Raw genomic sequence first — 27,444 nt, 5'->3', positions numbered from 1 at the left:
TTTATATAATTGTTACAGTCAATGTGTAAAATGACTGAAATTTTCACTTGTACAATTCACAAAACGCCTAAAAAATTCAATTACTTTTCAAATATGTCTTATTTAGTTTAATATGATAACGAGTTCTTGACATTGTGATGTTTAATTTTTTCACGCTAACAACGCGCTGGTGTGAGGATTAATGTTACATTTTGCATACTCGTATATGCAAGGGGTCGTCATATGGTTCTAAGGAGGAAGTGACAACTTGGAGACGATGGCTTGCTTGCGGGTATATACATGATGATTAGTTAAGTGTGATGCTTTAAAACCTTTTGGAACTTCTCAATATTTTTAAGTCAATTTGTTCCATAAACAGACAGATTTGCCAGTCGTTTTGTAAATTTACTGAAATATTTAGGCATTATATTAATTGCCTAAGTGAATTTTACACACTGACTGATTTCACACATTGACTGTAACATATAAGTTTAGTTACCTGTTCACCAATCGTCTTCATGTAACTGATTTTTCATGAACTAAATATTGCTTTTATCGTGCATTCTCTTCAGCGAGCCCGTTAACCCGATTACATAGCTGTAATAGTATTTTGTTTATCAAAGTGTCACACGCACTTGAGCATATCTTATGTTTATTTCACATGTACATGGTGTCCAGTGCGTTCAACCATTAATTGGCCCCATAAGACAGTAACAGTTGCATAGGTCTTTTAACATGTTAAAAAGTGTTGAAGCTAAAAGGCTTTGAGGTTGGTTATTATCCATAAGAAATACACACTTGTGTTCATCATTAAAATCATAAAATATAGGTTTTGAACAAAAGCTGCTTTAAAAAGATTAAAACGCAAGTTATCATAAAAGTTACTTTTTCTGCCACAATATGTGTTATGTGTATTGCTGGATGCTCCCGGAAAGTGGCTTGAGGGCTTGGCATGTCTGCCGGTTAGATGTGCAAAGGTGAAATACCATATCAACATTGAGCTAAAATACAGCGATGGTCTATGCATAACATTTTTAACGTGTTTGAACAGTGTTACTTCATATTTTTCTTTTATTTTCCCGTTACCATTCCACACAGAGAAGCGACAATTATCTACATTATTAAGTAACAGACAGATTGTATTTGACACAGGCCATGTTGGCCGCTAGTCTCGCATCATATTACAACATGTATGGAGTGGCGAGAATAAATATTTTCTGCTCACACTAGTTGAACGAACTTATATATTTATTATTATCCCCCGCCGCGCGAAAGCGCGAAGCGGGGGATATAGTATTCACGACCGTCCGTACGTCCGTCCGTACGTCCCACCTGTTTGTTGCCGCGATATCTCAAGAACTAAACACTGGATTGTCTTCATGTTTGGAACTATGGTGTATATACAGACACCGCAGACACCAGTCGGTTTTGGTGACCTTGACCCCATTTTCAAGGTCACAGCAGGCAAATCTGCTTTTTGAGTTTGAAAACGGTGTTGCCGCGATATCTCAAGAAGTAATCGCTGGATTGTCTTCATATTTGGAACTATGGTGTATATACAGACACCGCAGACACCAGTCGGTTTTGGTGACCTTGACCCCATTTTCAAGGTCACAGCAGGCAAATCTGCTTTTGGAGTTGGAAAACGGTGTTGCCGCGATATCTCAAGAAGTAATCGCTGGATTGTTTTCATATTTGGAACTATGGTGTATATACAGACACCGCAGACACCAGTCGGTTTTGGTGACCTTGACCCCATTTTCAAGGTCACAGCAGGCAAATCTGCTTTTTGAGTTTGAAAACGGTGTTGCCGCGATATCTCAAGAACTAAACACTGGATTGTTTTCATATTTGGAACTATGGTGTATATACAGACTCCGCAGACACCAGTCGGTTTTGGTGACCTTGACCCCATTTTCAAGGTCACAGCAGGTAAATCTGCTTTTGGAGTTGGAAAACGGTGTTGCCGCGATATCTCAAGAAGTAATCGCTGGATTGTCTTCATATTTGGTACTATGGTGTATATACAGGCGGGGGACATTTCGTCTCTTCTGTGACAAATACTTGTTATAATCATATTTTATAATGTAGCGTGATCTGGTCGTATAATCGACATTTAATTACAAACGAAACTCAACTTCTAAATCATTGTCCTTACAATTCGTGCATAGTCATGCCTCTCGCGGAATCTTATTGCCACCGTGTCTACCAGTCTCAATACAAAACGCAGCAGATGGTTGTCTTCATCTCGTGAGAGCATCTCAATGATTATGATTTTATTATTTATATGGTTTTCGAAACCAAATACTTCTTTAAATTGCTTATATAACATGAAAGTGGACGAATCTCCAAGTTCATGATATCACAATGTAATATACTGATACCGCAAACGTTGTTTTAATTGCGACATAAAGGAAATGTACCTATTCAATAACCCCCTTAACACTATCGACACAACAGTTAGCTCCCCAATCATAACACAACATAAATTCGCAACTGTACTGTGTTTGTTTGTTTGTTGTTTAACGCCGTACTGAGCAATATGGCGGCGGTCTGTTTATAATCGAGTCTGGACCAGACAATTCAGTGGTTGACATCATGAGCATCGATCCACGCAATTGGGATACAATGACATACATCAACCAAGTCAGCGAGCCTGAACTGTACTGTGATAACAAGCTAAATACCCTTCACTCTAAAGGATTTTGTTTACTTTTAGACCATATTTTAATTGTATTTAGGATACGGTTCGGTCTCGCGAATTTAGTGAGGTATTGTTTTGTCAGATCACTCATGTAGGACTTGCTGCAGGAATCAGATGATTTGTCCTTTCGAGTGGTTGAGGGGGGCAGGGGCATGTGACATCTTCTGATGACCAAGTCTGGTATTGTACTTCTTTTTCAGGGGCGTTTGGGTAGCCTAGTGGTTAAAACGTTCGCTCGTCACCCCGAAGACCCGGGTTCGTTTCCCGACAAGGGTACAATGTGTGAAGCCCATTTCTGGTGTGCCCCGCCGTGATATTGCTTAAAGCGGCGTAAAACTATACTCACTCACTCACTAACTACACCTTCTGATGGCAAACAAAGTCACCGTGGCTGCCCCCAGCTACGGATGTTGCGTTCTATGTAAAATACAAAGTCACTCTGCCTGCCCCCAGCTACGTTCATTGTTTTCTGGTCAACACGGAAGCAAATTAGTTAGGCAATCAAAATCCAGACAGGGGACAACACTATACAAATAATTACTTGACGAGGTCAATATGCGAAAACAAGGACCGGAGGACATGAGGTGGCCTAACCAGAACGAGGCCGCAGGCCGAGATCTGCTCAGCCCGCGGAAGGACTCGAGTCGGAGTATTAGAAGTGTACTTTACTCTCTCATTGAGGACGCTAAAACCAGGACACGTTTGTAGTGCGTGTGTCATGGTGAGCCAGTAAGCAGGGAAACATGTTTTTTTGCAGTTTCATACTAATCTGTAAGTAAGAACCTTTTAAGTAAGAAGTATTTAACGTAGAACTTGTTGCGGAAAACGCCGCACCCAATATGCCAGGTATATGACGTCGGTCTGTAAGTAATTGAGTCTGGATCTGACAATCCAGTGATTGACATCTTGAGCATTGATACAACTGGGATACGATGACATGCATCAACCAAGTCAGCGAGCCTGACCACCCGATCACCTCTTACGACAAGTATGGGTTGCTGAAGACCTATGCTATAAGTCAGATCTTACGAAGTGGGATAGTTAAGGGGTATATCCCAGCGCTCTTGATTGTCAAACCTTATTTTGGTGCCCCTCACCTCAGTATGAAATAGTGCTGAAATTAGGCGTAAAACCCAACTTACTCATTGTCTACATGATGTTTTTTCACATATGTTCAGGGGCGATGGGGGATTCCTTGTGGTTAAACCCTTTGCTCCTCACACCGAAAACACGGGTTCGATTCCCTAACATGGGTATAATGTTAGAACCCCCGCCGTGATATTGCTGGAACATTGCTAAAAGCGGCGTCAAACGATACTCACGAGTTCCAAATATGTTTATACAACGAATTATGTATGAATGACATTTGTTTTCATTTGTAGAAGAATATGACGTCCCCGATGGTATGGCGGAGACTTGGTCTTGTCCTCCTGGGTATTGTTGTTGGTCTGACATTGGCCGTCTGGCATGGAGTCTTCGTATCCCCCGTCAATTTCCTGCATTCAGCAGAGCAAGGCAGTCATGCCCCCCTTCGAACTTTTTCGGGCAGATGTGGCGCCAACCTTTCACATACCAAAGAAGAGGAAATTAGGACTTCAACATGCGTGACCAGCTTTGCCAGTTTCAGGGCCAAATATGGGTCCGTAGATCGCCCCAAGATGGAGATTGATCGTGTCGACAGTCATTCCTATCTAACAGCTGACAGTCGAGTGTTAGAAGTCGGAGGATATACTGGTGTAGATGCGGCTAAGCTAATCAAGAAATACAACCCCCATTATTTGGCTCTCGAACCTGTACCCCGTTATTACACTATTTTGGAACAGCGGTATAACAATAATCCCAAATACAAACTTTTCAAATTTGGTCTCGGCAAGGAGAACAAGACCTTACTTCTGAATATAGATAACGATGCCACGTCACTATTTCGGGCGAAACATGCGTCGAACAAAACCAAGGAGGAGGTTGCTTATATTCATGAAATTAAGGGCTTCTTTAAAAGTGTTGATGTGTATACAAACCCCATAGATCTGATCACAATCAACTGTGAGGGGTGTGAATATGAGTTGCTTGAACTGCTGATATCATCCGAAATAGTGACGTATCTGAAAAACATCCAGTTTCAGTTTCACCTTGACCTTCCAGGAATAGCCAATCAGGAGTGTCGTTACTGCCAGATCATGACATTGTTGTCCAGGACACACAGACCTACTTTTCAGTATTCCTACATATGGCAGAGCTGGAGGCTGAAGAATATTTGATTTTATGTTGTTTAAATTTATTTAGGTTGAGTTTTTTAAGTTTTCATTCCTTGGTGCTGATGGATTTAAGGTAATGAATCAGTAATTCTGTGATTGAATGTATGTTAAGTTCGAATATTGAAAACAACACAAGAACACAGAATATTTGCATAACACATTAATGCCATAGTATAACATTTCATTCATTACTGTTTGTTTTGGATATGTATATACACGAATTTCATTAGTTATGTACTTGCATAATTATTTCTGCGCCGTGGGCCTCTTGATTATTAGTGTATATAACTATGCTCACATGTTTTATGGGGCACGCAGGCATGAGGGGCACGATTCTATAAATGTGAGGTTATATTTGTTGGTATTTCCACAAAATAAACAGAAATGAACTGCGTTTGCAATAGTTAGTGTCTTTACTGTAGCTTCAATGTTTCATTGAAAGGCTGAATACTTCCGTCTCTGATATTATATTTTTGAATGACATTAAATGTAGCTTTCGACGTTCAGTATGTATTATGCATCATAGCTATTATGTAACAGGTAACGTGCGTATTTAAGACTGGAATTTGACGAAACTTAGATTTCTCGTTCGCATCAAGTTTTGGTGACCTCCATATCAAGGTCAAGTTCACCAGGGTTCACATGACTTCAAATTCATGGACTTCACGGAAGTTATTAATTCATGAACAGTTAAAATGTTTACAATCAGTTAACACAACTCTACCTAACATTACAATCACCATATGTCATGATTGTGTTTGGGGCACGGTCCAGTCATCATGTTATGTTTAACGCTGCACTATGCGTTATTCCAACTGCATGATGGCGGCCGGTAAATAATCGAATCTGGGCCAGACAGCCAAGTCAGCGAGCCTCATCACCTGAACCCGTTAGTCGCCTCTTACGACAAGCTAAGTCGCCTTTCAAGGCAAGCATGGGTTGCTGAAGACCAGTCATCTAATTCGTTAGCACTTTAATCAGAAATTCACGAAACTTAATGTATATTGATCTTTAATTTGAGAAGATCCTCGATGACTTCCAATGGAGGCCAATATCTGCAGAGACGAACATGACTGGGTGAGTGAGTGAGTGAGTGAGACGGACCGACAGACAGACAGACGGACGGACGGACGGACGCACGCAAGCCGCGTTTGGCAATATGTCACCTCTAGTAATTGTCTAAACATGGAATAATTTTTATTTATTTTCATGTCAAACATTTATCAATGACACAAAAGCACTTCCTTTCGAAAAGTATAACTTAATTTTATGCCAGTCCTTGGCTGAGAATATAGGTCTAGGTATATATTTGGACATGGTTGATGTATGTCATCGTGTCCCAATTGCGTGGATCAAAGCTCATGATATTTAACAACATATTTAACAATACGGATTTCTCATATTTAAAAAAATACTGATTTCTCATATTTACCACACGGATTTCTCATATTGAAGAATACAATACGGATTTCTCATATTTAACAATACGATACGGATTTCTCATATTTAACAACACGGATTTCCCATAATTCACAATAAAATACGGATTTCTCATATTTAACAATACAATACGCCACCAAAATTGATATTTTGACTTGTGGATGTGCCAATCATGATAATACCAACTTTGTCAGATCACAAGATGAGACAAATACATAATATCATGGTTATTTGGCAAGGAAAACAAATTGTCTCTGTGTCTTGTATTGTATTGATGTGTTGATTGAATTATCAAATTATCAAAATGATCACACCGTTTGACTTGATTTAAAAAAACAAACAAGTTCTAGTGATTGTGATCAAAAGCTAAATCCTACATCATAATCATATCATTATTGCACACTGACACAGTTAGCACAACTATCATCTAATATAAATTAACATGATTTATCAATAACACATAACATGGTGTTCGCTTGCACAAACGAAATTATTTTGTTTTTAAAGTTTTAAAGCGGAAGGTCCGAGGCTCGATCCGCGGCCGCGTCATATCAAAAGACGTGCTACTTCTAGTTACCCTGCCTGGCGCTCGGCATTGAGGGGCTAAAACGAAGACTGGTCCGGGAGACACTGGAAAATGGATTTCCTTGATTGTACCCCTGTGGGAAATCGAACCCGGGTCTTCGGCGTAACGAGCGAACGCTTTACCCACTAGGCTACCCGACCGGGGCGCGCGCGCACGCACGCACGCACGCACGCACGCACACACGAAAAAGTAAAAATCATTTTGGTAAAATATTCTTTATAAAATTGCAGATCAAACTTTATTTCACTTTACAGGGCGCGCAATATTGCGACAAACTGGGACTATTTGGCTATTCCTATTTATCGTTAGTATTCAACAGCTCACATCCTTATCATTGACAAAATATTCCGCTGTCATCTGGTCTCTTTACTCTACTTTTCACTTTTCCACACCATCTAAGTAATAATTCAGTAGATATGATACCCCCACGCTATCTAATCTGTCAACATTTACAATTAAAATAACCACTGTTCACAATCAAAGCCAAAGTAGAGATCTAAAATTTTATTGGAATGTATTTGAGTGCATTACAATATATGTCATAACGAAACTCAAGCAAATTCTGAATTTTTTAAAGAATATAATTGTTTAATACGTTACAGTAAGATAAATAAAATCGACATATTAAATTTAGTTAAGTTCTGACATCTATCCAGATGTCGTCAAAGGTAGGGCTCCAAGGAGCACTCGATTACTCGGAGCCGGTCGGTTTCAGCAAAACTGGAGTCCCCAATTGACTACAAAAGTAACGTTCTCGCTAAGGGGAGGTAACTCTAATTCACGAACTAAATCCACACGTTGTATATAACAAGAAAACATTGATGCAGAGCATCAAAGTTCCCCGCCATATGTGATGCCTCACAAACGCATAATTATGATGTTACTGAAAGGCATGATGGAGCATAATTATATTAACCACAAATAACACAACGCTGTTGTGGAAAAAAATATTATTTATTTTGAGTATTGGGCAATACAGTTGATACATTTGCATAGGGTAGGTCTATTTAAAAATAGTTTCTTGTTTAACGCCGCACTCAGCATTATTCCAGCCATATGACGGAGGTCTGTAAATAATCCAGTCTGGACCAGATCATCCAGTGATTGACACCAAGAGCATCGAACTACGCAATTGGAATATGATGTTATGCATCGACCAAATCGGCGAGCCTGACTACCCAATCCTGTTCGTCGCCTCTTACGGCAAGCATAGGTTGCTGAAGACCTATTCTTACCTGGGTCTTTATTTAAAAAGTAGATCGAAGGAAATGGAAGCAATTTCTGGCACAAATGTAAACATGTGGAAATAGTATCAAAACTTACTCAAAAAATAGATCACATTCTTTTTACACTTAGCATTTGGTTATAATAATGTAAATGAAAATACTAAGGGCTCCATATGGCAAAAAAAGTCATACTAGATAAGGTCTTTTTGTCACAACCACAGATGCACATACTCAAAATATTATCACGTAGTTGGAGAACATTTCAATACCGGGGCTAATCAATAACGGAGATTCCTCGTCTCTTGTTTTACGTTTTTTGGTCAGTTTTTTTGTGTATTTCTTTCTTTCAAAGAATAGTAATTGTGATCATGATGAGTTGAGTTACTTGTTTTTTTTCTATATACTGTTTTTTATCCAGTGTCAGTAACTGTTGTGGAATGTGGTTTACTTGTAACAATGACTGGTTTGAGTTCATATGATGATGATTGATTGGTTTGTCGTTTAACGCCGCACTCAGCAATATCCCAGCTATATGACGGCGGTCTGTAAATAATCGAGTCTGGACCAGACAATCCAGTGCCTAATATCATGAGCATCGATCCAAGCAATTGGGATCGACGCCTCTTACGACAAGCATAGTAGCCTGATATATATATACTGTTAAGATGTCACATGACAATTCATCCATACTACTAAACAGAAGTAAAACAGCTTGTCCATTCGGATCAATCTGACCAAGACCATTCCGCTGATGACAGCAAATAATGCATACGAATCGAAATCCGTAAAAATTGCAATGGAGACATCATTAAAAGTTACCAAAAGTGACGGGGATATCAATATTGCTTTTTGAAATGATTCTATGAAATTTGTTTTCCCTACTGTTTCAATATTTGGAGCACCTGTGACGGAGCCATAAAACTGATCTGTTATGTAGACAATCTCGCTTGAGGCAGTGGCTGCTGGGGACTGATTATGACCTAAATACACCTCATAGCCTTCGGTGTTAACTTTGTGGCTGTAGAGAGCTGTGCCTTCATCCCACAGATTATCGAGGTCAGTGGAACACGGTACAGACGCAAATAGATTTGAGCTATGGGACACAAAATATATGAATGACCAGAGCTACCTACGGCTGTACATTGAATTCCGTTAAACGGTTGAAAAATACTAGAGCCTTGATGCAAATTCGCTGACACACTACTCCGATTTTGCTTTGACTTTGCTACCAAACGTTTCACATGTGGTTATGTGCGGTGCACTGATTAAAAAACACACACGGGGGACTGGGTTAATTCAGAATACGGAATATAACTATTCCAAATATTTCCAGTGAACATGAGCATCCAAACAATCAAAAATGTGGTACGTAGAATATGGAATTCAGCCATATTACATTTAAATTGAGATGTCGTCGTTGTTCAGGAATAAGCATATTCAGAACATAATTTTTATTATGCTGTTATTTACGATCTCCGGAGCACAGTTCTTCTTTTGTATACACCGTGAAAATCAGAAAATTAGTCCTTGAGGAAAAAAGGACATCGGATTACACATGAATGGTTTAATAATGTCAGCTAATGACCAGAAACGGTCAGATGCATCAATTAACTACATAAAGACGATTTTGAAGTATCTCTTATTGCTGGAAAAGAATAGCATCAACATTCGACGCACATGATTTGTATGTTTTGTTTCCGTAAATGCGTGGCTTGAAATTTCAAATAAACCAACATGTCGACATACATGCCACAAATTTAACGTTTCCCGTATACTTCCCCGCCTTAAGGGCGGGGAAGAATGAAAGGAAGACATCTCTTTAATTTAGACAAACAACCTACGCTACAAGTGAGAGCTGGTGAAATCTGTAATTTCATTGAATGGTTTTAAGATATTTTAATGTACGTCAGTGTCATTGCCTTGTTCGATGTATATAAAGGTCAACATGACCAAGACAGTTACGATAGTGGATACCTGTGTTTTTTATGTTTGATTTAAGTTAAGTTATAGATTATTTGCTGCAAATGAACGCTAATGCCCTATGGACAACTATACAATCACAACACCGGCATCCTTAAGAACCCTGTACCCACTCGATCATCTTACAAACCAAAACAAAAGTCGCATTAAGCATAGTACTGTGTGTAATGGTTTGACCTACTTTCTAAGATACCCTTATTTCTCTCGACCACACACAACCCTATGTTGATTTTGTATATCTGGTTACAACTGAATTATATATATCAGGGTTGTTAAAAATGATACCTTGCGACATTTGTTTAAAAAAAGTTGTATTTTGGTCGTACTTTGATATATATCGAAGGTCCATTACTGCATGTTTGTTTGAACTGACCTTGAAAGGGATTTCAGCAAGCACCCGTAAAATGGTTTCCAGGTAGCTAGTTACACCGTAGTTATCTTTTCCTGTCGATATTGAGAGCTCTTTGAAAAAATCACTGCGATTGGTGTAAAATGCCCGCCGTATTTCAGTTTTGAATTAGACCACCCAGTCCACATCCAGTTAATATACATTTAGACGAGCCTCGTTTGGGATCCAGCACATGCGGCAAAGACAGGCGAGCGGACGAGAGAAATATTATCTGCTTTCAAAACATTTGGTTAGTTCATTTTTATCACATTTCAGTATATAAATTTACATAACATATCAAGGTCCAACTGGATATATGCAAAGCTTTATTTACTGACTTTTGCGAAGAAATATGACAAGTGTAAATGTTGAGTCGAATGTGGGTTATACCATTGTGACAAGGCGTAGGTGACGAAGGTTTAGATAGGGGCGATAACTCTCATTTGTTTACATAATTGTATAAATCAAAGTTATTTGCTGGGCGAAAATAGGCCTCCTTGACAGTCTCTGTGGCCCGTGCTGAGCCTAAATCCAATACACGAATCGATATAGTCGTAATCGTGACTTGTCTATGGTAAACTAATGTTGTTCTCAAACACTTTTCTAACTCAAAACAACAAATATAGCCCCATTTCAATTTGCCATGTTAACAGTGGATAATCTGAACATCAGTAGTGTTAACATATATATATTGATGGTTTTCAGTACATTAATTATACTTCAGGAAGTGTTAAACATTTGTTGTGAAATAGCATTTGGTAGATCTATCTATCTTATATCAACAACAACTGCTGAAAAACACTTAAAGTAGACAGGATAATGTTAAAATCATAATACACACACAAAAAAGGACCGATATCTTGAAATGCTTTTTATCTCAATTCTCTACAAACCCTTTCTCGCAAAGACCAAAGTGACATGTTTTTACCTACCACTTTGTTGAATCATATTTTATATTGTTCTCATAAATAGTAGAGCCAAAACTCCCAATATGAAAAACATAAGTAAAATTCAAGTTATTCCCATTTTTTAAATGAATTTGAAGTTCAAACTGTTTTCAAATCGTTTATATTGTAATGGTTTCACTTTGTCAGCCAGAATGCCTCCAACGTTGAGGGAGAAACAGAACCTTGATTACCTGAGACTCAACACTGGGCCGTCATTTAGGCTGCCGAACCCATGTACACCAAAGGAGAAAGGCTGGAGAAGTTCTCAGCTTTTTGATGTAAAGATTGTCGATTCTAAAACTGATGCAGATGGAACTGATTTGGTAAAGGTCCACTACATTGGGTTTTCCACAAAGTATGACCAGTGGGTGAAGGCATCTGCCACTGTAACAAGGTCATCCCTTATCAGCAGTGACCCAAAAGATGTTTTTCTTTTTAATGTCTTGTCCTTGGTGAAGGACAATCTCACTGTTTCCAGAGGGGTGGATTCAAAGGTTGTTATACGGTTTCCAATAGCATCTCCAGATGTGACCACCCCACTCACTGATATTGCCCGAAATGTTTCACCAAAGTCCAGTTATGTAAGACATGAGTTCAGGTTCAATGATGTCCATGGACCAGACATCTTATTTGGAAACGATTGGTGGTACAGAATTGTTAACAAAGCAAATGATTTTGCTTATGTCAATAGGGAAACAGTTTTGTTTGGTTACTATGAGCGAAAGATGCGTGAAGAGTACACCCTGAACAATGAGCTCAAGCTTGCTCATAGAGGTTTTATGTTTTTCCTCAGATTTGTCAAGGAAAAGGGTAACAGAAATGATCTGTGTCTCTTACGGTGCATACTGAACAACTGAATGAACATGTGTCGATTTCCCTGCCCTGAAGCTGGTTGTGAATCCTAACTCAAGAAAGCATTTTTATCTACTCGCTTACATTTCACAACAGCTCGTTGAAATCTGCCCACATTTAACAAAATACATGTTTTGGACATTAACTTACTTGAGACAGATTTTAGGAACAAACATTTGATAATGTTGTAAAATAAGTTTGAAATCTTGAATTGCTATAATTTGCCTTTGAAGGAAGATTGTTTTTACTGCACAGTGTTTCAAGAAATCTTTGAATGTATCTGTATTATATAGCTTAGGTATGAATTGGCCACCCATTGTGTCTCTGTTCTATTGTGTTACATACTGCTCAATCATGCCACTTAACAACATGACTAGGAGATCAGGAATGACTGGCATATCAGATGTATTTAATGTAAGTGTATCAAAACTGACACTTTTTCAAGAATTTAAGAGATTAACACCGGTGAAAAACACATTTTCACCAGATATATGCAATGAAATAATAACTTTTGTTTGCAGACAAAATAAGATTGACTGCAGTACTCTTCACTATGGCAAAATGTCATCTACAATGGCTTCATATTTGAAAAAGCTTGTTTCAAAACATGATACAACCAGACGGAAGGGTGGGAAGCAGTATAAGACTCTGTTGGGGGCATGGGAGAAGGAACAATATTCCTTCAAAGTATTTGTGTCTGAACACAACATAAAAACATTAAAATCAAAATTGTTAAAAAGCATGTCTTATCTTCACAAGTACAAATCTTCTGTTAGGAAGGCCAAATCCTTACTTTTACAAAATGTAAATCTAAGGAAAAAGGTTCAATTGCTATCCACAAAATTGTTAAATGTACAACAAGGAAACTTGCTTTCAAGTGTGTCCAATAGACGCTCATTGAAATTGCATTTTCCTAATGGGGAGGTGTCCAGGTCCCAACAGTATAAAAGGAAACATATGATTGTGAGAGACTGTAAACAATCTTTAGCATTTTTAGACAGATATGAGCTTGAACCTATTTCAGTACAAACTCTGGACAGTGAAGGAAGGCAAATCCAGATATCTATGAAGGAGAACATGGTCAAAGAAACCGTTCCTCCTGAGGTGGAATTGAACAAAGTTGTTTATGTGAAAGATTCAGAAGGTATTTCAAACAAGGCTTACCATGAACTATCAATGATAGTGCCTACCCTTCCAAGATCACACAAGGTTCTTAAAAAAATCAAGGAATGCAACGAAAATGTTTTACTTCATGACACACCATATCCAAGCTTTGGGGTTCAGCAGTCTTTGAAAGAAAGACTCATTAGCTGTGTTTCACAAATTCTTGAAATGAAACATGACACCACAAACATTTTACAAACAAAACTTATTCGTGTGAAACTTACAGGTGATGGAACACAGTTTGGGAGAAGGAGAACTTTTATCAATTTTGGGTTCACAATACTAGATGATATGCTGTGTACTTCAGTAAAGGGAAACCATCTGTTAGCAGTATTTTCTGCCAAGGAAACTTATGATTGTGTTTCAACTGCTCTTTCTCAAATTATTGAAGAAGCTAAGGACTTAGAATATATTCATCTTGATGGTGTATGCTTTCAAATCAAGTTTTATCTGGGAGGGGATTTGAAATTTCTCAATATGATCTCTGGAATTGCGTCCTGTTCATGTAAACACAGTTGTCTGTGGTGTAAATGTTCGGCTTCAGACAGACACGATACTACCTTGCAGTGGTCAGTGACTGATGTCAACCATGGGGCTAGAACAATAGAGGAGATCACTGAGTTGGCCAGAAAGAAATCACAAAATTTGAACTGTGTCCACACTCCCCTCTTTGATTTTATACCTCTCTGGAGGAGAGTACCTGACATGTTACACCTGTATCTTCGTATTTCTGATCAACTGGTGAAGCATTTGATATCAGAACTCCGGTTAATGGACAACATTGCCAGATGCACCAGTATTTACATCAGAGGCAAGTGCTCTAATGTATCAAAATTTGAAAATTTTGTTAAAGGATTGGGAGTTGATTTTCAATTCAGAAATGATAGGGAGTCTGGTAGGTTCACGTTTAGAGATTTTACTGGTCCTGAGCACAGGAAAATTGCAGATAACATAGTCTTTGCTGATTTCATTCCCCAACATTCCAAATTACAGTCGATATCTCTGTTGTGGAGTGAACTGAAACATATTTATCATCAGCTTCAAGAAGAAAGCTTTGAGGAGAGTGAAGTTTTAGCTCTTGATGAGAGATGTAAAAGGTGGGTGGCCACTTTTGGACTTGTTTACCAAAGCAAAGATGTGACGCCTTATATGCATATTTTGGCATACCACATCACAGATATGCTTAAGATACATGGTAATTTGGTGACATTCAGCCAACAAGGATTTGAAAAGTTAAATGACAATACAACTAAATGGTATTTTCGCTCTACTTCTCATAAGGGCAGGGAAGCTCTCAAACAAATCGGGCGGTCGGGTAGCCTAGTGGTTAAAGCGTTCGCTCGTCACGCCGAAGACCCGGGTTTGATTCCCGACATGGGTACAATGTGTGAAGCCCATTTCTGGTGTCCCCCGCCGTGATATTGCTGGAATATTGCTAAAAGCGGCGTAAAACCATACTCACTCACTCACTCAAACAAATCATTCTGAAACAGAATAGGCTTGAATCCCTTGAATGTTGTAAAAGAGTTGTACTGAAAGCAAAATGCTCAGTGTGTGACAAGTGTGGTCACAATAAACGGTCATGTGGCCTGAGTGACTGAGACATAATGTAGTGGGCCATTTGTAGGAGTATATCACTACAACAGGAACTGTTTAATGCAGTATGACAGCTTAGCACTAGTGCTTCCTTGAGTGTAGATGCACTTCCTCTTCTGTCTTGTTGAGGACATACTTTGTTAAAAAAAGAATGTTATATACATTTGTGATACTTTGTCATTGTTCATCTTGAAACAAGATGAGTGATAATATTTCTGATAGGTTTTATTGGTGCAACAAGTGTAGGTACACTTTGTGATTTATTTGACCAAACCTTAGTTTATCATATCTGATAAACCTTGTTCAGGGAACTAGTTTCAGTTTAAATATGTTTCAACAAGTTTTGCAACTGAGCTCCATATGTTTTGTTAAACCGATTTCACTTTTTTTAAAAACACATTTTACTTATGGGCAAAGACTGTTTGTATCATTGTTTTGCCAGATTTGGAAAGCCCTATTATTTTGTGTGTAACGCTTTGAAGGCATCATTCTGTGTCAAGGTTATTTGTAAAGCCTATTAATGATTATGACGTGCTTAAACCTTGATAGGGTGAACGAGTTGTAGTTCTTCAGACATGTTTTGGTATCGATTAATAGCCAAATATGGACGTCTTAGCAAGGTTGTATGCACGCCAAGCTTATGTCTGTACCAGAAGATAATGTAATTTTAAAGAGACAACTCCTCAGTTCAGATGTTTCACATTCTCATGGCACTTACAAGAAGGAATATATTTTGGGAATCATTTTGCTTTTAGTTGTATCAAAATTTACCCCAAAACGTAAACTTTGAGGTGTTAGTAAAACAGCTTTTTCAAATCCAGATTTGTTTGCACCTGCTGGATGAATAACTTCTGCTGTAGTTGTATGAATCAGAAGGAAATGTTATGTTGAAGTAGCCACTGACATTACACTCAGTCTATCAAACTGTTATTGATTTTATCATTGAACCTATGAGGAAGTGTTTGAGAAATAATTAGCTTGAAAGATGTATAGCCTAAATGACTAAAGATAAGGTCTTTATATGAAAAGGCATAGGGATATCAACCGGAATCAATACATTTTGCATCAACTCCATGTATGGTGGCATTCTTTTCACTGAAATAAATGTTTACCTTACATAATAGATAAAAACTTGTCTCTTTTTTACCTCACTATGGTACAGTAGACACCCACCCACCCGCTCACTCTCACTCACTCACTCACACAGCCACTCAGCCACACACACACACACCGCTGAAGATAACATTGTCTTCAAGACATAAACCTTACAACCCCCAGTGACCAAATGGAACACCCCACTTCACACGAGACTGTTTCAGGTGACATGTTTTCACTTGTCGTGATAGATTAAACAGGATGGATAACTAGTACACCAGCGTTGTATGGAGCGATCTCGGTGTTATCAGCCGATTAAGGTCTTTATATCCCCAAACACACAGCGGTAACTCTGACATTTTAGGCAGACATGCAGCTCTAGGTCTGTACACCAATCACTCTACTGCTTGTTGTATTCCCGAGGTGAGTCGGTCCGAGGGGCTTAATGTTTGGTTAGTTTGATTGAACGCAGCTTTGAACATTTATTATAACATCAGTGTATGAAATAGTTGCCAAAGTTAACTGGCTAAGAGGGCTTGTTAACATAACATGTTGCAAGCCCTTATAATATTTTACAAGCCCTACTTGATATATTTTGGTCAACCTAAATGTATTTTGTCTGAAACCATTACGTTGAAGTTGTCTGGGTTTTGTGGTGGTTCTTAGACTCGCACACGCATCGCATCATCTTCACGAGGCAAGAGAGTTAACTGACTTTAAAAGTCCAGTTTCCACCCTTGCCGATCTAGGCTGGAATTACTGGGCTCGATCGTAGCGCCACCAGTGGCTATTACCAGTTATGTCCCTTCTAAGCCTCTCCTATGGACCAATTAGATTCCACCTCTCGCATCACTTGCGTTTGCTTAACACAAAATGGTGGCGCCGAGTCAGGACGATCTGATCGATAATCAAGATCTATATTGTGATAAAACGGGACTTACATCGCGAAATGCATCAAATCACGTGAGCACCATGATTAAAAACATGAAAAGATGTGGAAAATATCTGCTGACAACGAGTTGGCGCTGCACATGCTTTGCAAATCCTGCAATCAACCGAAATCTGCACGACAGTTTACGAACCGGATTTCGATATCGGTGCGCGATTTTGATTGGACTATGCATAGACTCGTAAGTCCAGCCAAAATGTAACTCCATAATACCAGCTAGCCTAGTTCGGCAAGAGTGGAAACTGGACTTTTATAGTCAGTTAACTCTCTTGCCTCGGGAAGATGGCATCGCACGTACATGTATATCAGTCATAATCGGGGTACATGCCAATGACTTCCCAACAATTTGCAAAGTTAATCAAACTCACACCTTGACTAAAACAAATAAATAATAGCTTGGGTAATGGTATGTAAACAGTGAATTATTTATCACACATCGTCTGTAGAATTTGTATAAGGTCGGTGTTCAGCTACTATATACAGCACTGGGAGTTATCAGGTGGTCATGGATATTTAAATTTGAAATCACAACAGAACGGCCAGACTCACTTGCTAAATGATTTCAGTAAAGAGACCAGTGCGTCGGCAAAACATGACGTAATGCAGCTCCAGACCAAACAACAAGATATTATATTATAAGCATTTTCTAGAGAAATGGGTGGTAGGATAGTATGTTTGTGTGTTTGTTTGTTGAATAAGATTTCATAAAATTTGATACCTTTTTCGTTTGACGTCCTGGTTTCTTTTATGTCTTTCTCGAAGTCAGAGAAAGACGTCATTGTTATATTGATTATTATATATCTTACTCAGTTTTTTCGTTCATGGTATGAAAAAACTATTTGTAAAACAGAATTTGACGCTTTCTATATACAAAATAAAATGGCAATTCTTACCTGGACATACAGGGCTAGCCTATATGTCGCTCCTATTCAACCCTCATTTTGAAGTTGAGCAAAACTCAAAATACATCGAGACCACACATAAACTTCACAGTTCTGAATTTTGAAGGACATTCTCTGTTCTGCTAGTCATTTTAAGCAGCGCAAACTTACTAAAACAACCTCTGAAAATATTAGGCTCATCGTAAATATGCATGAATCAACATTCACGGCGCTATTTCGCATATTTTAAAAATCTAATAGATTACTCAGAAAATTCAATAACAAAAATAGTAATCTGTGATTTATGATACTACCAGCGATCTTTCTGAAATGTTGCCAATAACCCTAGAATTGTTTAGCCTAGCATGATTGAGTAAATACGCAAACACTCCAAAGTAAACATTCCGCCATATTGGATAGTGCTTCCAAAATTCCGTTTCGCGTATGCCGGTTACGAGACGCCTTCTGCTTCACATATATTTCACACTTAGCTGCAATGGTAAGAAGTGTTCATACACTTTAACATCAAACGACAAATTGTCTTTGTCACTAATACAAATGGTCTAGATGAAATATAGTGAATTATATCATTTGCTGCTCCAGGAAAAGGGTAGATCTACTGTAGGGCCTACTTGTTTTAAATGTAAACAAAGCAAAATTTAGATTTTACACTTTGTAGCATTTTCTCCTCTTTTGAGAGATCCATTGTCTATTCGTTGCATACAATGGCTATATATTTTTTTAAAGAATATTCATGGGAAGTGTATCGTATAGCAAGACTTAGGGAATATAAAATGCATACATTGCAATGATTTGGTTGTGCGTGACGGCAAACATAAAATGAAATAACAATGCGCAGATTTGTCAGGCTTGTTCCTAAATACTAACATGACAAATTTGTGTATGGGCAATCCCTGAATCCCGCCTACTGCTTTCAATGAACACGCCATTTTTAAAAGTCGGTCACTGATGGTGATGTCATACTTAAACATTGTTGTACATATTTAGATTTTTGTTTAGGTGGAGGTCTGTTGAATATAAATACACAGATTTTGCGCATCTTATACGTATTTTTTCACGCAATGAATTAAACTATTGATATGTACATGTGATATGTACATGTTTGATGTAGTCCCACCGTAGAGTAGATACCTCTTTATTTTAAATTTGAACCGAGCGCTTTAGAGATATCATATCATACGTGGATCTACACCACAAAAATGTTTAACCTTTGATAATCTTATGTATGTTTGAACATTATTTACAGCCGAAATCGACCGATTTAGTGTCGTATACTATATTTCTTATTTTTAGACAAATGTTAGAAGATGAAATTAACTGTAAAATGTACGTATTTCCTTTGGACTGTAATGTTCAATATTTGAATTCCAGTTATCATCTTACTAAAACTTCTTTTTTTTTATATACTTCAGTGTGTAAGAATAAGTTTTCTGAAGTTTAGAAAAGTGATATTTTCATTGCAGTGAACACGACACTTGATATTTACTGCAGTGATGTCATACAAGAGTTACCCCCCAGCCACCCACCCCTAAATTATCTCCCTTTATCGTCAGTGACAAGCCCTTACACAAGTTTTATGATCCCTGGCCTACATCCTGGCTACACAATGATGTATGACAAATCTATTAATGTTTTTCATGATACTTCCAACGTAACTTATATACCTGGACTGACCATGATGATAATATGCAGCGTTTGCACTTTAAGAAGATGTTTTATATATACTGGCGGAAAAAGGTAACGGGTCATATAAATTGAATATCACAACATGATATTTGGTCATTCGTCTGACATAAATGCATTGACGAAACCAATACCTGGTAACATGAGACAAGCGATAAGCCGTAAATGAGCGATGGTGTGACAAATCTATTACCAGTGCAAATATCGGCATTCGTCACCACTCGCCCCTTTCCGTAACCTGCAAGAAGACTCGTCCCCCTATCGTATGATTTCAAGTTCTTTGTCAAATAATCCCTCAGAAATAATACTTGATTTTACATATGTCTTGCATCTAAAAATATATACCCAAGGCACAGTTAAATGTGTTCAAACATACTGTATAATTCCGCATGTCCAGATGTGCTTTAAATTGCATCTTAAATATATTTAATATACGGGGAAATATGTGTGAACCATTACGCAACGAGTTGACCATTGGTTTAGGTATGCCCGTTGCGCTAAGACGGAACCAGGTCGCAAAAATCGCCACGAGAGGCATTCGTGAGCAACTCCGTGTTATTCCGGGACAAGCGTCTTCTTGCAGGTTACGGAAAGGGGCGAGTGGTGACGAATGCACGAGAGGGGCACGAGTCGCTATTCGGCTTGTCCCGGAATAACACGAGTTGGTCACGAATGCAAATATCGGGTGTAACCACCATTTGTGTTGGTACAGATCACAGGGTAGCCTAGCCCAGTGGTTATTGGTCACGATGCTCAAACATTTTTGGTGCCCCTCCCTGGTATGAAATATTGCTGAAAAGAGGCTACAACAAAGCTTACTCATTGCCTACGTGTTGTTTCCATATATGTTCAGGGGTGGTCGGGAATTCTTGTGGTGAAAACCTTTGAGAACCCCCGCCGTGATATTGCTGGAACATTGCTGAAAGCGGCGTAGAACGATACTCATGCGTTCCAAATGTGTCTACAAATTGAATTATGTATGAATGAGATTTGTTTTCACTTGTAGACGAATATGACGTCACCGGCTGTCCTGCAGAGACTTGGCCTTGTCCTCCTGTGTTCAGTTCTTGGTCTGACATTGGCCATCTGGCAAGGAGTCTTCGTACCACCCGTCATCTTCCAGCCAGCACAGCAGGGCAGCAACGAACCTCAAAGAACTTTTTCGGGCAGATGTGGCGTCAACATTTCACAAACCAAAGAAGAGGAAATTAGGACTTCAACATGCGTGACCAGCTTTGCCAGTTTCAGGGCCAAATATTGGTCCGTAGATCGCCCCAAGATGGAGATTGATCGTGTCGAAAGTCATTCCTATCTAACAGCTGACAGTCGAGTGTTAGAAGTCGGAGGATATACTGGTGTAGATGCGGCTAAGCTAATCAAGAAATACAACCCCCATTATTTGGCTCTCGAACCTGTACCCCGTTATTACACTATTTTGGAACAGCGGTATAACAATAATCCCAAATACAAACTTTTCAAATTTGGTCTCGGCAAGGAGAACAAGACCTTACTTCTGAATATAGATAACGATGCCACGTCACTATTTCGGGCGAAACATGCGTCGGGCAAAACCAAGGAGGAGGTTGCTTATATTCATGAAACTAAGGGCTTCTTTAAAAGTGTTGATGTGTATACAAACCCCATAGATCTGATCACAATCAACTGTGAGGGGTGTGAATATGAGTTGCTTGAACTGCTGATATCATCCGAAATAGTGAATTATCTGAAAAACATCCAGTTTCAGTTTCACCTTGACCTTCCAGGAATAGCCAATCAGGAGTGTCGTTACTGCCAGATCATGACATTGTTGTCCAGGACACACAGACCTACTTTTCAGTATTCCTACATATGGCAGAGCTGGAGGCTGAAGAATATTTGATTTTATGTTGTTTAAATGTATTTAAGTTGAGTTTTTTAAGTTTTCATTCCTTGGTGCTGATGGATTTAAGGTAATGAATCAGTAATTCTGTGATTGAATGTATGTTAAGTTCGAATATTGAAAACAACACAAGAACACAGAATATTTGCATAACACATTAATGCCATAGTATGACATTTCATTCATTATCGTTTGTTTTGGATATGTATATACACGCATTTCATTAGTTATGTACTTGCATAATTATTTCTGCGCCGTGGGCCTCTTAATTATTAGTGTATATAACTATGCTCACATGTTTTATGGGGCACGCAGGCATGAGGGGCACGATTCTATAAGTGTAAGGTTATATTTGTTGGTATTTCCACAAAATAAACAGAAATGAACTGCGTTTGTAATAGTTAGTGTCTTTACTGTAGCTTCAATGTTTCACTGGAAGCCTGAATACTTCCGTCTCTGATATTATATTTTTGAATGACATTAAATGTAGCTTTCGACGTTCAGTATGTATTATGCTTCAACGCTATCATGTACAAGGTAACGTGCGTATTTAAGACTGAAATTTGACGAAACTTAGATTTCTCGTTCGCATCAAGTTTTGGTGACCTCCATATCAAGGTCAAGTTCACCAGGGATCACATGACTTCAAATTCCAGGACTTCTCGGAAGTTATTACTTCATGAACAGTTAAAATGTTTACAATTAGTTAACAGAACTCTACCTAACATTACAATCACCATATGTCATGATTGTGTTTGGGGCACGGTCCAGTCATCATGTTATGTTTAACGCCGCACTATGCATTATTCCAACTGCATGATGGCGGCCGGTAAATAATCGAATCTCGGCCAGACAACCAAGTCAGCGAGCCTCATCACCTGAACCAGATAGTCGCCTCTTACGACAAGCTAAGTCGCCTTTCAAGGCAAGCATGGGTTGTTCAGAAATTCACGAAACTTTATGTTTATTGATCTTTAATTTTGAGAAGTTTCTCGATGACTCCCAATGGAGGCCAATATCGGCAGAGACGAACATGAGTGGGTGAGGTGGGTGAGTGAGTGAGTGAGTGAGACGGGCCGACAGACGGACGTACGGACGGACGCACGCAAGCCGCGTTTTGCAATATGCCACCTCTAGTAATTAATGAATTTTCATGTCAAACATTTTTCAATGACACAGAAGCACTTCCTTTCGAAAAGTATAACTTAGTTTTATGCCAGTCCATGTCTGAGAATAAAGGTCAAGGTATATACTTGGACTTGGCTGATGCATGTCATCGTGTGCCAATTGCGTGGATTAAAGCTCACGATATCAATCATTGGATTGTCTGGTCCAGACTCGATTATTTACAGACGGATTTCTCATATTGAAGAATACAATACGGATTTCTCATATTTAACAACACGGAATTCTCATATTTAACAATACGGATTTCTCATATTCAACAGTACTGATTTCTCATATTTAAGAATACGGATTTCTCATATTCAACAACATATTTAACAATATTGATTTCTCATATTTAAAAAATACTGATTTCTCATATTTTACCACACGGATTTCTCATATTGAACAATACAATACGGATTTCTCACACTTAACAACACGGATTTCTCACATTTAACAACATATTTAACAATCCTGATTTCTCATATTTAACAACACGGATTTCTCATATTCAACAATACAATACGGATTTCTCATACCTAACACGGATACTCACATTTAACAACATATATAACAATACTGATTTCTCATATTTAACAACACGGATTTCTCATATTTAACAATACAGTACGGATTTCTCATATTTAACAATACAATACGGATTTCTCATATTTAACAACACGGATTTCTCATATTTAACAATACAATACGGATTTCTCATATTTAACAATACAATACGGATTTCTCATACCTAACACGGATACTCACATTTAACAACATATATAACAATACTGATTTCTCATATTTAACAACACGGATTTCTCATATTTAACAATACAGTACGGATTTCTCATATTTAACAATACAATACGGATTTCTCATATTTAACAACACGGATTTCTCATATTTAACAATACAATACGGATTTCTCATATTTAACAATACAATACGGATTTCTCATATTTAACAACACGGATTTCTCATTCTTAACAACACGGATTTCTCACATTTAACAACATATTTAACAATACAATACGGATTTCTCATATTTAACAATACAATACGGATTTCTCATTTTTAACCATACGGATGTCGCATATTTAACAATACAATACGGAATTCTCAAATTTAGCAATACGGATTTCTCATATTTAACAATACGGATTTCTCATATTTAACAATACAATACGGATTTCTCATTTAACAACACGGATTTCTCATATTTAACAACACGGATTTCTCATATTTAACAATACAATACGGATTTCTCATATTCAACAATACTGATTTCTCATATTTAACAACACGGATTTCTCATATTTAACAACACGGATTTCTCATATTTAACAATACAATACGGATTTCTCATATTCAACAATACTGATTTCTCATATTTAACAACACGGATTTCTAATATTTAACAACACGGATTTCTCATATTTAACAATACAATACGGATTTCTCATGTTTAACAATACAATACGGATTTCTCATATTTAACAACACGGATTTCTCATTCTTAACAACACGGATTTCTCACATTTAACAACATATTTAACAATACAATACGGATTTCTCATATTTAACAATACAATACGGATTTCTCATTTTTAACCATACGGATGTCGCATATTTAACAATACAATACGGATTTCTCAAATTTAGCAATACAGATTTCTCATATTTAACAATACGGATTTCTCATATTTAACAATACAATACGGATTTCTCATTTTTAACCATACGGATGTCGCATATTTAACAATACAATACGGATTTCTCAAATTTAGCAATACGGATTTCTCATATTTAACAATACGGATTTCTCATATTTAACAATACAATACGGATTTCTCATTTAACAACACGGATTTCTCATATTTAACAACACGGATTTCTCATTTTTAACAATACAATAAGGATTTCTCATATTTAACAACACGGATTTCTCATATTTAACAATACAATACGGATTTCCCATAATTAACAATACTGATTTCTCATATTTAACAACACAGATTTCTCATATTTAACAATACAATACGGATTTCTCATATTCAACAATACAATACGGATTTCTTATATTTAACAACACGGATTTCTCATTCTGAACAACACGGATTTCTCACATTTAACAACATATTTAACAATACAATACGGATTTCTCATATTTAACAATACAATACGGATTTCTCATTTTTAACCATACGGATGTCGCATATTTAACAATACAATACGGATTTCCCAAATTTAGCAATACGGATTTCTCATATTTAACAATACGGATTTCTCATATTTAACAATACAATACGGATTTCTCATTTAACAACACGGATTTCTCATATTTAACAACACGGATTTCTCATATTTAACAACACGGATTTCTCATATTTAACAATACAATAAGGATTTCTAATATTTAACAACACGGATTTCTCATATTTAACAATACGATACGGATTTCCCATAATTAACAATACGGATTTCTCATATTTAACAATCCGGATTTCTCATATTTAACAATACAATACGGATTTCTCAAATTTAGCAATACGGATTTCTCATATTTAACAACATGGATTTCTCATACTTAACAATAAAATACGGATTTCTTAAAATTAGCAATACGGATTTCTCACATTTAACAACATGGATTTCTCATATTTAACAATACGGATTTCTCATATTTAACAATACAATACGTATTTCTCATTTAACAACACGGATTTCTCATATTTAACAACACGGATTTCTCATATTTAACAATACAATAAGGATTTCTAATATTTAACATCACGGATTTCTCATATTTAACAATACAATACGGATTTCTCATGTAACAACACGGATTTCTAATATTTAACAACACGGATTTCTCATATTTAACAATACAATACGGATTTCTCAAATTTAGCAATACGGATTTCTCATATATAACAACACGGATTTCTCATATTTAACAATACAATACGGATTTCTCATTTTTAACCATACGGATGTCGCATATTTAACAATACAATACGGATTTCTCAAAATTAGCAATACGGATTTCTCACATTTAACAACACGGATTTCTCATATTTAACAATACGGATTTCTCATATTTAACAATCCGGATTTCTCATATTTAACAATACGAATTTCTCATGGTTAACAACACGGATTTCTCATATTTAACAATACAATACGGATTTTTCATTTAACAACAAGGATTTCTCATATTTAACAACACGGATTTCTCATATTTAACAATACAATACGGATTTCTCATATTTAACAACACGGATTTCTCATATTTAACAATACAATACGGATTTCCCATATTTAACAATCCGGATTTCTCATATTTAGCAATACGGATTTCTCATATTTAACAACACGGATTTCTCACGCGTGCGTGCGTGCGTGCGTGCCGATTTATAGTGCTAGCTCAATGAGATACCATGCTGCAGTTTAACATGAATACCTCGCTCAGACACAGTATACTCACTCCGAGCCGACCAGTCCTTGCTTTAGACCCTTAATGCCGAGCGCCAGACAGGGTAACAACAAGTACCATCTTTTAACGTCTTTTGGTATGACGCGGCCGGGGATCGAACCCTGGGCCTTCCGCTCTCCGGGCGGACGCTCTACCACTAGACCACGGAGGCGGTCCAATATGCCAACAGACTATGCTTGTCGTAAGAGGCGACTAACGGGATCAGGTGGTCAGACTCGCTGACTTGGTTAATGCATGTAATCGTTTCCCCTATGCGTGGACCGATGCTCATGATATCAATCACTGGATTGTCTGGTTCAGACTCGATTATTTACAGACCGCCGTCATTTAGCTGGAATATTGCTGAGTGCAGCGTTAAACAATCAAACAAACAAACAATTGGGATACGATGACATGCATCAACCAATTCAGCGAGCCTGACCACCCGATCCCGTTAGTCGCCTCTTATGACAAGCACAGTCGCCTCTTTTGGCAAGTATGGGTTGCTATTTTCGCTTTATAAGTGCAATAATCTTAAACGCAACGTTAAACTCCATTTCACCTCACCCCAAAATGAGCAGGTATGAGTGTTGACAGGCTTTGATATTTGTATTTCATCGTGAAATACTTTGTTTAATCTGAACATGCTGAAAACTTACTTTCGCTGTAGTGAAGAAACATTATTAAAATCAGGTGAAATATATTTTACGTAAAAAGTACCGTCAGTCTGCCTCATTGACACTGTATGGCTTTCAGAATAAGATCACGAAGACCACAAACAAAATATAATATGAAAAAATTTGCTTTTTTTTTGTCATATAAAATGTCATCTCATCTTGTGGTTCGCTAAAGTTGATATTTTGACTTGTGGATGTGCCAATCATGATAATACCAAATATGTCAGATCACAAGATAAGATAAATACATCATATTATGGTTATTTGAATTTATTTTGTCTCTGTGTGTTGTATTGTATTTCTTGTGTTGATTGAATTATCAAATTATCAAAATGATCCCACCGTTTGACTTGATTTAAAAAAACAAACAAGTTCTAGTGTTTGTGATCAAAAGCTAAATCCTACATCGTAATTGCACACTGACACAGTTAGCACAACTATCATCTAATATAAATTAACATGATTTATCAATAACACATTACATGATGTTCGCCACT

General features: G+C 37.5%; 2 protein-coding genes across 9 annotated transcripts in view; both read left to right on the top strand.

The window, feature by feature from the left end:
* The window catches only part of LOC124142831, a 56,045-nt gene extending 50,713 nt beyond the window's left edge, over positions 1-5,332 (top strand). For 6 of the 7 annotated variants that reach the window (XM_048389182.1, XM_046511523.2, XM_046511521.2 and 3 more), the window contains exon 2: positions 4,066-5,332. In XM_048389182.1, coding sequence (XP_048245139.1) covers positions 4,066-4,941 — 876 coding nt within the window. In that variant the 3' untranslated portion in view covers positions 4,942-5,332. Of the gene's footprint in view, positions 1-3,019; positions 3,455-4,065 lie in introns of those variants that run through there. The other variant, XM_046511526.2, reaches the window with a different exon arrangement.
* The window catches only part of LOC124142833, a 30,904-nt gene extending 8,888 nt beyond the window's left edge, over positions 1-22,016 (top strand). The window contains exons 1-2 of one of the 2 annotated variants that reach the window (XM_046511529.2): positions 10,483-10,808; positions 20,753-22,016. In XM_046511529.2, coding sequence (XP_046367485.1) covers positions 10,752-10,808; positions 20,753-21,625 — 930 coding nt within the window. In that variant the 5' untranslated portion in view covers positions 10,483-10,751 and the 3' untranslated portion in view covers positions 21,626-22,016. Of the gene's footprint in view, positions 1-10,482; positions 10,809-20,752 lie in introns of those variants that run through there. The other variant, XM_046511530.2, reaches the window with a different exon arrangement.
* The last annotated feature ends 5,428 nt before the right edge of the window (positions 22,017-27,444 follow it).

Source organism: Haliotis rufescens, unplaced genomic scaffold (genome assembly GCF_023055435.1).
Source record: "Haliotis rufescens isolate VD_foot unplaced genomic scaffold, xgHalRufe1.0.p SCAF_8, whole genome shotgun sequence".
Classification (NCBI taxonomy): Eukaryota; Metazoa; Mollusca; class Gastropoda; order Lepetellida; family Haliotidae; genus Haliotis; species Haliotis rufescens.
Note: the sequence above shows the minus strand (reverse complement) of the source record. Positions and strands in the feature narration are given on the sequence as shown.